Below are 13,208 nucleotides of genomic sequence, written 5' to 3'. Positions count from 1 at the left end.
CTTTCTTTTCCCCTCCTTTTCTTTTCTTTTTTTTTTTGTCTTTCTTTCTGAAGTTCAGGCTGATCTTGGATTCGGTATAGAGCCCAGGCTGGCCTCACATTTGCTTTATCCTCCTGGCTCAGCCTCCAGAGTGCTGGGGTGGCACATGTGTGCCACCACACTATATACTTTCTGTCTGTCTTTTTTTAAAAATAATTTTATTGAGAAACAAATAGCAATGGGACAGTTTCACAACTGATTATGAGCACAGTTTCAATAATTAATACACTGCATTTTGGTCTTAGTGGTTATTTATTGTACAAGATGCAGCCATGGTATCCTGTCCAGAGACACTATTAGAACAAATCTCTGTATTCATTGAATTAAGAGAATGCAACTCTATATCTATCCTAACTATTTTGAATATACAGATACCAAATGATCGTTCATTTGTGTTCCCCTTTTTTGTTTAGTTTTGTCAGAGAAGGGCATTCCACTGTCATTTAAATATTATAGGTGCATGAACTGGGTTTTGCACCACCACACCTGAGTCATTCTGGGATTTTGGAGACAGGGTCTCACTACATTTTGCAGGGTGGCCTTGAACTGGTGATATTCCTGCTGCACCTCCAAAATAGCTGTGAATTATTGTGGGACTGTCCTGCTTCAAGGTTGTATATAGTTAGTTTTTTGGACTTATGTGTATACATAAGAAGTATATAATTCTTTATGCCTATTTTTAAAATATATTCTAACTTTTAAATTTTTTTTATCATATTCTATAGGGATTTAAAGTTCAACATATCAATACTTGATGAAAATACCTGTTCCTTATTATGCCTAAGATGTTTGATATTCAGACAGATAGTGAGGTTAAGCTTAACAACCTAAGTTGTATGGTAATAACAATAAGCTTGTCTTCTGGATGGCTAACAACCTAAGTTTGCAGACCAAATTAGAGAAAAAGGAGGGCTACAAGGAAAGCCAACTTTTTGGCCCTAGCCTTCCAAGGTCAATTAAGACTCAGGACATATGAGAACTTGTACTGTTACATCATGTAACTTGGTAGTGTACCAAATTTTCTGATCAAGGAGATTATGGGGCCAAAGAGGAAAGTGATCGATGATGTAGAGTGTGCCTAAGGAGAGTCACATGGAGAGAAAACATCCTCTCAGACTTTCACAGAGAGTACACTGGCCAAGCAATGGCCGTGACTCATCCACATGGCTGACACTGACAAAGGTTCTACAATCTGAGGTACAAGATCTCAGGATAAAACCTGAGGGGATTTCACTGACCTTATCAGACCCAAAAGCTACAACTCTTGTTGCATAGGTCCTGCTTTACCTCGGTCTTAAACATCCAGCAGGAAAGTATAAAAACGAAATATAAGAAGTAAAGCCATGCTGTTATGTTGAGCTATAGGGGACTCAGGTCAACAATTTCTGACATTGCCAGTCAAGTGGAAGACCCAATACTATTATGGATTACTGGACTCTTTTAGAATATTTTGCTGAGTTAACACACCTATAATATTCAAATAATGGAACTTAATCAAAAAAGGGGATACAGATGAATGTCCATTTTGTATCTGTGTATTCAAAGTGGTTAGGATAGATATATAGTTACATTCTCTTAATGAACAGAGGGATTTGTTCTAATGTTGTTTGTAAATAGAACATCATGTCCACATCTTGTACAGCAGTTAACCACTAGGAAGAATGTATGCAATGTGTTAATTATTGAAACTGTCCTACCAGTTTGATTTGAAACTGTCTCATTGCTATTTGTTTCTCAATAAAATTATGAAAAAAAGTAGCTGTGATTGCTAGCATAGGCCAAGGTACTGGGTTGGCATGTGTTTTAATGGGAGGGGATTTTCTTTTCTTTCTTTTTTTTTTGTTTTAGTGCTTTTTTTGGTTTGTTTCGGTTGCATTGCATATTTCTCATTGCACATGCCTCAGAATTTCTGTAAAACTACTATTTTATTTTTTTTATGTTTTTTGGGGGAGGAAAGGGTCTTTTCTGAGACAGGCACAGGTTCTCTGTATAGTCCAGGCCCAGGCTACCAGCCCGCTGGCCTAGAACTTTGAGTGATCTTCCTGCCTAATTACAGCTATATGCCAACACACTCAGCCCCAATTACTTTTTGAAAACATGGACTTTGTTCTAATGTTGTTAACGCTATAAAACATCAAAAAGCTTTCTTCTTCCAGGCAGAATTTCTGATGCTGATTAACTAATGCATAAACTGGATCATTCTGTTACTTACAGATTGACAAAGAGAAATAATCATAAGTTCCAGGGCAGGCAGGCTGCAGGGTTGGCTTGTTGTTTGTTTGTGTTTGGGGGTTCCTGAGACAGGGTCTCTCTCTGCAATCCAGGCTGGCTTTGCACTCACTGTGGAGCCCAGGCTGGCGTCAAACTCCTGGGAACCTTCCTGCCTCAACTCCCTAGTGCTGGGATGACATGTGCCACCATGCCTGGCTCAAAAGTTGAAATTTGAAGTTAGAATCTGAAAAGTATGATAAGCTTCACAGTGCTGGGTTGGTGTGAGGTCTGGAGTTGGTCCTAGGTTTGTGTCCTACTTCTGCTGTTTTCTATCTACTCCCCCTCACCCCATTTGTTTTGGCTGATAGTTTGCCTTTGGTGGGCTTCAGGCTGCATATCCATAGAGATAACCCTAACCCAGCCCCGAGAACATCTCTACCATGGCTTCCAGCTGCCTCTGGTCTCTGGTCCAGCAGGTGAAGTCATTTCTCTTGCTCGTGGCTTTTGCTTTGTTTTGTTTTGGTTTGGTTTAGATGCGTGTTTGTGATGTTGAAAGCAAAAGTGAAGAGAGTGGGGAGAAACTGGCTCTGCACAGTAAGCTTCGGGCGAGTAAAATAACATTAAGATTTCCTGTGCCAGGATATAGAAACACATCTAATTCTTTCTGATGGGTGGCCCTGCTGGGCAGATTCTCTGTGGGGCCCATTTCCTCTGCAGAAGGGTTGAGTTGGGAGGTAATCTCTTAGTAACAAGTGAGCTCAAGGAAGGTCCACAGGTGCTCCCTAGATAGGGGAACCAGAGGCACCAGATCTGGGCCCCATTAACCTCTAACTCCAGTGCTCACTGTAGTAAACAGATGGCATAAGAAAGGCCGTGAGATCCATTTCCCATTCTACCTCCTGTCAGGACCCAGGGCTGCCTGGATGGATGGGATGAAGCTAGAGGGCAGTGGCCCAGCCATCCCTCTAATTGTAGAGATCTGCACAACACTGAGAATGGTACAAATGTGTCCGTGACACAGTTAGGTAAAAATAATATAAAATAAAAGAATAAGAAGTGAGTTGTGAGGAGTAGCCACCCCTGGATGGAGCTGGATGCCATTCTACTTTCTTCTTTATGTTTTTCTGAATCTTCCAGGTACAGTACAGCAGGGATGTATCACTTGACAATTGTGTATCTAGCCTCAATGTAAAGCATCATCTAGCACAAAGTAGGTGGTAATAAACAGGTGGAGTGAGTGAGTGGGTTGCTTTTGCAATGAAGAGAAGACTGGATGTTGTCCCAAAGCAAGAGGACGCTGTTCTGAAGGGAAGACAACCATGAAACCAGCATTAAGCAAAAGCACACAGAGTTTGTTCCATGATAGGGCCAAGCTGACAGATTCGTCATTAAGGTAAAGAAACTGAAAGAGCCCTGTTGTCCTGTCTGAACACCAATATTAATCTAGAGCACGGCTATCCTTCCTCCCATCTCACTTCCCCAACACCGGGGCAGATTGTCCGCCGGGGCTATTGGCGTGGTCTCCCACAACCTTCCTACTGCCTTGGTCCTAACATGATCACTGTATGGGAATAAGTCAGGTATAGGAGACTCACTTGTCACTCCACTGATTGACATCACTTCATTGTGTGTCACTAGGTTGTAGGCACTCTGTATTATTTAATTTAATCTTTAAGAATCTTATGGGGTGATTTCTTAGGCCCCATTTAAAGTGAGAACCTGAGGCCAGGAGAATTCTGATGCCTTGCCAAAAAGAAGGGAACGCTGGCACCAGGGTTTCCTGTGAGCACCTGCCTGTCCTCCCAGCTGCAAGTTGCTCTGTTCCTAGCTCTCAGCCTTTAGACTTCCCTGTCACAGATCCCCACTTTCTTTTAGCACTGAACACATAGAGGTTTGTTAAATTCTGTGGAAATCTCCGTCAGGAAGCTTTGGTCCACAGGGGATTGGGAATCAGCAGCTACCCTGCAGCTGGGGATTCTTCCAGGTCCTCCTTAGTGGTCTCAGTGGGCAGAGCGCTGGCCACCTGGAGGCCGGCAGATGGGATGGCTCCTGCTGCTCAGGGAAAGAAGTCCAGAGTGAGAAAGGTGCATGCTGGGTGCACCTGCATGTGTGTGTGTGCCCACGTGATGCCTCAGCAGGGCAGCAGCTTGTGTGCTGGGAAGTCTGCTTCCGCAAGAGCACAGGAAGCTGCAGAATCCCACCTTGGGACTCTGAGGTAGCCACAGCAGTGCACTGAGGCTGGCTTGGGCCAGCCTGTAAGAACCAATGGACACTATCAGGAATTTGCAAGGTAGGTATTAAACAACACAACTGCAAAACACTGAATTATATCAAATTGTTATTCCATTATAGTAAAAACAAAAGAAATAAAAGCTCCAAATTCTTTACTTCCTAATTATTTGACTACCATGTGCCAGTATCTATGTTCTTGAGGCTCTGTGTATTGGCTGTCTCTCTCTGAAAGGTGGAAACTCAGGGACATGAGTCACCAGAGGACTAACTCCATCATGAGAATCTGTGATAATTACAGATCAGGGTCCAGTGTATTATTCTGTACACTGCCTACCCAGTGACAGAAAATTTCCACAGTGCAGATGTTATGTTTACGCCTGTTACATTATAAACAAAACAAAACAAAAAAAACCCTAAAGAATGTTATTCCAGGATTCAAATATGCTTGTCCCCTTCAGCAAAAAAGTTTTTACCAAATGATGAACAAGTGGAATTCTATCATCTTACTTGGTTATTTCAAACTTTCTTACTCATTAGTGTAAATAAAAATATCGAACAACATTTGGGTCGAAACTGTGCTCATTGACCAGTCATGGGTTGGTCACAGAAACTGGGGCTGAGCAGAGGATAGGGAAAGCATTGCGTGGGAATCAACTAGCTACATAGGATTTGTGACAAGGGACAACATGTATTTTGTTGTTATTTGCAGATTGTGCACAATATCTGTTACAGTAACATAATGTATGACCAGTTATGACCGATGAAGGTACAAGTCTATGCCTCTTTTCCCTGTGGGAGCCAGATGTTAGACATTTCCCAGCATGCCCCTGGCGGTTGTGGCCTTGGTCTTGGGCATGGCTTGGGATAAGGAGGATGATTCAGCTTGGAGCACAGAGGTAAATATTAACTACGTGTTAGGAGGCAGGGAGCTGAGAGTGCAGGGCGCAGCGCTCATCCTCCCTCTGCGCCTTAGCCTCCCCTCTTCTCCCTCCGCTGTAAAAGGAGCAGCTTGGGCCAGATTGGTGTTTGTCACATTTTTGACAAGCAATGTTTGTATGTGTAACACACAGTTTTAACTATGACTTGGTTCAGATGTGTTTACGTGTATGTATGTGTGTAAAATAAATTTTTGTAACACAGTGCCTTGACTCGGCATGGCACCCTCTGGCATTTCCATTTTCCATTTGCTTTTATTCATTTCTGTTCTGTCCCAGCCCATTTTGTAAAATGGTGGCTAGAACAACTACATTAACTCGACAGCCCACTAATGGTGGTGAGCTGTCTGGAACACACACACACACACACACACACACACACACACACACACACACACAGAGCAAGCCTGACTGTCAGATGATTGTCTGCTAGGTCATCCACTTCTGAGGGCCTCAGATGACGACACGTACAGCAAGTGTGTGTCTCTGTGCCGCAGGTTCCTAGTCTTGTCCAGGGTTGCACACGGCCAGTGAGGTTCTCTGGAAGGTAAACCACAGACTGTCTCATCCCCCTCTTCCAGGGGCTGGGACACAGCTTCCTGGTTCTGCTTCCTGACCTAAGGCTGCCCATGTCCTCCCTCAAAAACACGATCCCCTCTCCTCGGTCCTCTCCAGCACTCGTCACTTCTACATGCTACAAGTAAATATTGCTACATCTGATTGCTCACTGGCATTTTTCAAAAGCCAGAAGCAATCCCGGCATGGTGGCATATACCTGCGATAGCAGTAGTCTACAGCCTGAGGCAGAAGGATCATGAGTTGGAGGTCACCCAGGGCTATACAGCTAGCACAAGGCAGGCATAAATAATATAGTGAGATCCTACCTCAAAAAGTAAATAAATAAACAAACCAGAGGCATGTTTCACTCAACTTTGAACTTCAAGCATCCTTCAGCCCTATCCCAGGCTTCTGACTTGAGACAGAGAACATTGAAAATCTAATCAAGTACTTGACGAACAAATATGGAAGGGAAAGGAGGGAGGAAAGAAGGAAGGAAGGAAGCGAATGAGGGAGGGAGGGAGGGAAAGAGGAAGGAAAGAAAGAAGGGATGGAGGGAGGAAAGAATGAAGGAAGAAAGGATGGAGGGAGGAAGAGAAAGGAGAGAGGAGAGAAGCCCTATACTGTGTGCCCTGGGCACACTTGTGGCCAAGTCACACCCTGTCCACCCAGATGGGAAGAATTTCATCCACTTCTGCTCACACAGCCTTGGAGATTCCAGGCTCTGCAATCCTACCCCATGTGAGTCTGGGACACCTGACATTCTCCCTGGCCTCCTCCTACTGTGGCGGCCGGGAAGCCCCATTTGGACCCATCCTACCTCCCAAGGCAGACTCTTCCTGTCACAGACACCTTGGGGTCCATTGGGAAGGGGCTGGCTATGGAGCTGGGCAGGGCTGAGGCTAGGCCACCATGCAGTGTCTGTGACCGGTGGGCCTCCCTCTCCAGGCCTTGCTCTTCTGCTGGAGACAGACCTGCTGCCTGCCTCCCAAGGTGTTGTGAGGAGTCAGTGCAATAAGTCAAGTGCCTGCACTGCTGTCCTGGGTGGAAAGAGCCAAGCTTCCTTCCCCACCGCTCTCTTGCTTTTGGACAGCTCTGACTAATACAGGGCTTTCCTTCTGCAGAGCCACGAGGGCTCCTCAGGCCCCAGACTGTGTACTGTTCTGTCCCCAGGGTGTTTGCAGCCCTTCTACAGGCCACATGGCAGCCACCTCTGCTCCTCCTCGCAGATCTGCCTTCCAGTGTGTGTCAGGGTCAGCAGGGCTGGGGATGCCACCTGCTCCCCTTCCCTGGGCACCTGATCATGTTGTGGATTGCAGTTTCTCACCTGGTTTACCAGCAGCCAGAGCACCTGTCATATCTGGCCCCAGGACCAGCCTCACACTTCTGTGCTGCTGGAGGGTGGCCCAGAGCAGCAGGCCCTTGCCCAGAATGGCACAGGTACCATCCCAAGCCACCAGATGCCTCTAGTGCAGAGACCAGGACACTGTACTGAATCCATCCTAGCCCTGTAGCTAAGTGCTCAGGGGACCTTAGTCTCAGTTTGGTGGCTGGTGAATTGGGAGAGACAGACCACGTGGCACATGGCCTACCATCACAGCAGCCAGCCCACTGGAACTGTCTGCTTGTGGATCTGTCCCTCACCAGAGGAGGGTCCGTCCCTGAGGCTGGGATCCTTCTCATTCCTCCCCAGGTTCCCAGCTCTGCACCCCAGCCCCACCTAGCAACAACAAGGGCCCACTGCTGCTTCCTAAACCAGTGGATAAGAAGCTACGTTCCCTCTAGGCCCTGCCTTGTGCTGTGTGTGCAAGGTTGTGTGTTTATCAGCTAACGCCATCCTCACAACAGCTCTGCTCTAAGGTGAGAAGACTGAGGCACCAAAATAAAACCTGGTCCAAGCTCCCACAATTAGCAAGTGAGAGGGCCAGGCATTGAACTCTGAGAGTCCACTGTTTTTCAACTTCCAGCTCCTAAGGCAAGGGTAGCCCGAGATTGCTCATACCAAAGATGAGAGAGGGGCCGTGGAGATGGCTCAGTGGAATAAGCCCTTCCCTGGCAAGCGCAAGGGCCTGAGTTCAATTCCCGGTTCCACCAAAAAAAAAAAAAAAAAAAAAGATGAGAGAATGCCAGGGCTCACTGGGGCTTGAGAGGGAACTTGTGTGCCATTTGCATGTAGCTGTAAGAGTTCTAGGGGAGAATAAATGCTTTTCAACAATGAAATCCATGAGGAAATGGTGGTAGGGGAAGGGAGGAGTGGAGTGCCATGAGACAAGATTGAGTACCTGTTGACAGTCGTTGGAGCTAGGTATGTGACTCTCTTCCTTTGTATGAATTTTCTGTAATGAAAATTTTAGTTTTCTAAATAAAATAAAATGAAGCCTAGATAGGCCACAGCCTTCTCAGCCATCTTCTCTGTTCTCTTTTCAGCTCCCTGTTTCCTCGTTAGGTTCACCTCAGTCTCCCTGACAGTTTTATGTATTTATTTTACTTTATTTTTATTTTTTATTTTTTGGCAGAACCAGGGATTGAACTCAGGCCCTTGTGTTCCCCAGGCAAACATTTATTCTACTGAGCTATCTCTCCGGCCCCTTCCTGACACTTTTATGTGACTTTCTCTTCTTGCCTTTCTCTTTGTCTCTGTGTCTGTCATTTCTCTACCTCTGAGGAGCAGGGCAAAGAATATAGCAACAGGCAAGCATACACATCCTGTGCTTGTTCCCCTTTGCGTCATTTCCTCCCCAGGCCTCTCTCTCTGTTCTTTTCTCCTAGCTTCTCCTAGCCTTTTCTCCTAGCCTTCACTCCATCCATCCTGAGCTCATGTACGGCTGGGCGTGGCCAGCTCCTGGCTGGCGCCCTGCATCAAAGATGTGCGTGGGGTGTTTCCATGCAAGTCTGAGAAACTCAGAGAATAAGAACATTTGAAAAGTTGGTGCTAGAAGAAGACGAAAGTACGTTCTTTTCCTCCCCACCTGTTGTAATTTGAATCTTAAATGTCCCCCAAAGGCCGGTGAGAGAGCTCAGCAGCTAAGTGCCTGCGTGTAAGAGCTGCATAGTGAGACCGGCGTATCAAGTACATTAACAAAAAATTCCCCTAAAAGCTCACACGCTGAGGCTCGGTCTCCACCTCGTGGCACTATTGGGAGTTGGAGCCTAACTGAAGGAAGTAGGTCCCTGGAAAAGGCCCTGGAAGAGAACAGCAGTGCTCTGACTGCTCTGTTTCTTGGCCGCTGCGCGGTGAGCTGCCCTCCTCCCCCAGGACTTTGGCCGTGAGGCTCTACCTTGCTTGCCACCGGCTCAGAGGCAGCGGAGCCAAGTAACCCTGGGGCACAGTAAATTTTCCCTTCTTTGGGCTAATTTCCTCGGCTGGTTCAGCACACTAGCACTCTGAACTGTCCAATAAAGCAACTCTCTGTCACTTCTTCGCGCTGAATGCCTTGGGTCACGGGGTCATTATCTCACCTAACCCTTTGACAACCTATGCAGCACGTATTCCTTCACAGAAAACAAAACTGAGGTTTTAAAGAGATTAGATAAGAACTCAGTGTCACTCAGGTACCAGTGGCAAGGCTGGAATTTAAATGCCTCTTATACTTTCTAAACTGGAAAGATTCAGGCACTCTAAGCACCTTGGAAATTATTGAGGTTTCCCATCTGGGGTCGCAGCAGGGCCAGTGACCCTGTACTCTTAGCTAATAGACAGATCTGAGCACACGCTCAGGCCTGTGTCTGTCTTGTGAAAAGGGCTCCAAACAGCTGGCGCATATCCAGTGAGACAACCATGGAGGGGAGGAGTCCTGAGGGACAGATGGAGGCTGCCTGCAGGAATGCCAGGTGCCCAGAGGGCACAGCTGGCACACAGGTGGGCCCAGTTCTCTAGGGCCAGACCCAATGCCTACTGCCTGTTTCTAGGTAACTACTGTTGGGTATCTCATAAGCTCCCTGGTCCCACTGTGCCTACTGCACACCCCCACCACCTGGTCCTCCTCTGGAGACCTCATCCCAGGAAGGGTTGCACCATATGCCTACCTGTCCACACCAGACTCCTAGAACTTGCCTCCTCTCCTTTCTTTCCAATCCCTGCTATCCAGTCATGTCTGCCCACAGCCACACCTTAGTCTCAGCCACTACGCTCTTCCTTTGGACTGTCACAGTAGCGTCCTGTCCCTTCTCCAACCTCCATCCCATTTTCTATCCAGCAATCCAAAGGGATCTTCTGGGAACTCCACAATGACTGCATCAGTCCCCTCTTGCCTCAGCCTGTCCTCTTCTATCCCAGTCATGGAATTCACTGGAGAGAAAGCAACTGGGTCTCTCAGGTTCTCCAGTCCATTTTCCCACCCCCTCTGGCTGATGCTCAGTGCTCTCTGTCCATCTGTCTTCAAGGCCCTCTCCAGTGTGGTCTTTCCCCTCTGCTTCCTTCTTTCCTGTGCTTGGGTCTTTACATATCTTTTCTAAATGATACTTAGCATGCCTGGCTATGTTTTTATGGCCACCTCTCTATGTTTTAGCTCCATTGTGTCCCTCAATTTTTAAACAGAAACTAAGACAGCAGGAGGAAGTGATCCTACTGTATTTTTCTAAAAATAGCACCTAACCAGAAATAAAAAATGCCAGCCCCAAACTATCCTTGCCTTCCTTACCATTACGGAATAGCCAATGACCAACAGAATAGTGGCTCTTCTGCATCACACTGGCCATCACCATGGTAACCATCATCTATTAATTACAGCTAGGTCTCCTTATCAAGGAAACACAATGTTTCTTGTTATATCTTGAAGTCACTTTTTTTGAGTTCTTGGGCCATAAGCATTTACAGGTTAGAGTAAGAATTCTTAATCACTGTCATCTGGGCAGGCTTTACAGATCTGTAGTCGGTTCCCACTTCTGTTCTCATGTGGCCTTCACAAGGCTGGGTTAGCTACATTTCTGTTAGAGTGGTTATTATCAGCAAGAGAGCATGAAGCAGGTGTTAGTGAGGATGTGGAGAAAGGGGAACTCTTGCATGCTGTTGGTAAGAACGTAAATTAGCCCAATCATTTTGGAAAACAGTAAGACGGTTCCTCAAAAATTGAAAATAGCACCACCATAAGAACCAGCAGTCTCACTGCTGGACACATAACCAAAATAGATGAAATTGTTATGTCAAAAAGATCCTATATTTATTTCAATGTTATTTATAGTAGCAAAGAGATGGAATCAACCTAAAAGCCCACACAGTGGATGAATGGATAAAGAATGGAACGTTAATCAGCATTAGGAAAGGAAATCCTGTCACTTGAAAAATGTGTGTAACCTGAAGGACATCATGTCTGAGTGAAATTAGCCAAACACAGAAAGACAAATACTGTACTGTGTGAACTCACTCATATTTGGAATCTAAAAGGGGCTGACCTCAGAGAAGTACAGGACAGAACAATATGTGCCTGAAAGGAAGGGAGGAGATAGAGATGGGTGACCGGTGGGTATGAAGTTATAATTAGTTAGGAAGACTAATTTCCATGTTCCCCACAGAAGGGTGACTATAGCTAACAATGAGGTATTACATACTTCAAAATCAGAGAGGGACTTTTATGGTTCTCATCATGAAGAAATGATAAAAGCAGGAAGTGATGGATATGTTGACTCTCCTGATTTGATCAATGACAATTATACATATATCAAAACATCAGGTTGTATAAAATAAAATATGTACAATTAGGAACTATAGGCAACAATAAAACTGTGGATCAGGTAAAAAAGAGGTTATTGCACCCAATTAATAAACGAAGAAACAGAGGCCAGAAATGGCACAGCCAGGATTCAAATCCAGAATCTTCCAGCTGTAGTCTGCTGACTGACCCAAGGAGCCTCCCACGATTCTTCCCTCCATGCCAGCTGGCCTGTGAATGATTCATATCATACCCTTCTCCCAGTTGCATTAGTCACCAGTGTCAAAGACCGTTGCCTGGAGTAGAGCACACACAGTCTAGCATGCCCCGTCCCAGCCCAACCCTCAAACACGCACCTTGCATTTTTGGTAATCATCTTGCTGAGGAGCGTGGCCCACAGCCTGCTGGGCACAGACTTGGGAGATGAAGCTCCCTGGGTCTGTCTTTACGTCCTGAGGCTCTTGGTCACAGTGGCTTCTGTTGAGCTGGCCTTCTCTTCTGTTCTCTCTGTGGTGCCTAAAAACCGAGAGAACAGGCAAACATCCAGTCAAATATTTACCTGAGAAATGAAAGCAAGCAGATAGCCCTCTTCCTTGTTTCACAACTTGGCTGGTTCTTCTGCTCTTTCCCCTCTGCTCAGGCTCCAAAAGCTCAAATTCTCTCCATATTGTGTCTCCCCTGACCCTTGCTGCAGTCTTTGAGCCCCTGCTATAGGCACTGGCTCCTGAGCTCCCAGAGCTCTGCCCAGCAGCTGGGCCCCTTTGACTAGCTGTAAAAATTATGACAGGCAATAAACTAGGATTCTGCCTCAAGCATTAAACCAGGGCCACTGGCTTATGGTCTCCTTAGATATTAGGTAGCCCATGGCTGGGGGAAGGGGTTGGAGACAGGGTCAAAAACAAACCCATCCTCATGGCAGAGTGGGCCAGGTATTCATCTCCCCACATGGAAAGCAAGGCTGCTACTGGGTAGGGCCTTTCTAGTGAGGGCCATTCTCTGGTCACCCTGGCATCAAGGAGCCAATGCAAGACCAGGTTTCACTGGGGAACATCGTGAAAGCCACGGGCCAACATGGCTAAGAAGCAAAGAATCTTTACCACTTTCTTCTCTATCTGCTGGTTGGACTCCGAGTCTCTATAGGAGGTGGCTTAAAGGAGTTATGGAGCCTGAGTCCTTGAAATACCATGCCAGGAAAACTGTCCCCCACCAGCTGTCCTTTCACAGATAAGTCCAGGAGCAATAAATGAAGCCAATAGCATGCAGTCTCATTTTTTATAGCAGCTCATGTCACCCTATCTAATGCAGCACAGAATGGGCAGGGCTTTCTTTATATTCCAAGTCTGTGAGCCCTTTACCACTACCTGGAACACCTGCTCAGCAGCACTGCATTTGTGCATGAAGTCCTACCCCAAGCACTATGTCTGCCCCTACCTCTGCTGGTTGCCATGATTAGATCTTCTTAGCTTGGTTCAGATCCCTCTTGGGTGCTGTGTTCATCATCTAACACACATTCATAAAGCTCCATGGGGTGCTGTGGTTCAGGGTGTACGCTGGGGGAGCTGAATTCACCATCAAATAGTTGTGT

The 13,208-nt window shown here is 46.2% G+C and overlaps 1 protein-coding gene across 1 annotated transcript in view; it reads right to left on the bottom strand.

The window, feature by feature from the left end:
- LOC101581252 (stimulated by retinoic acid gene 6 protein-like) overlaps nt 1-12,127 on the bottom strand; it is a 45,622-nt gene extending 33,495 nt beyond the window's left edge. Inside the window, exon 1 of the mRNA XM_012517852.2 lies at nt 11,980-12,127. Within this exon, the coding sequence (XP_012373306.2) occupies nt 11,980-11,999 (20 nt within the window). The 5' untranslated portion in view covers nt 12,000-12,127. The remainder of the gene's footprint in view (nt 1-11,979) is intronic.
- Nucleotides 12,128-13,208: the final 1,081 nt, after the last annotated feature.

Source organism: Octodon degus, unplaced genomic scaffold, assembly GCF_000260255.1.
Source record: "Octodon degus isolate 3935 unplaced genomic scaffold, OctDeg1.0 scaffold00221, whole genome shotgun sequence".
Lineage (NCBI taxonomy): Eukaryota > Metazoa > Chordata > Mammalia > Rodentia > Octodontidae > Octodon > Octodon degus.
The sequence above is the reverse complement of the archived record's forward strand: the minus strand, read 5'-3'. Positions and strand labels throughout refer to the sequence as shown.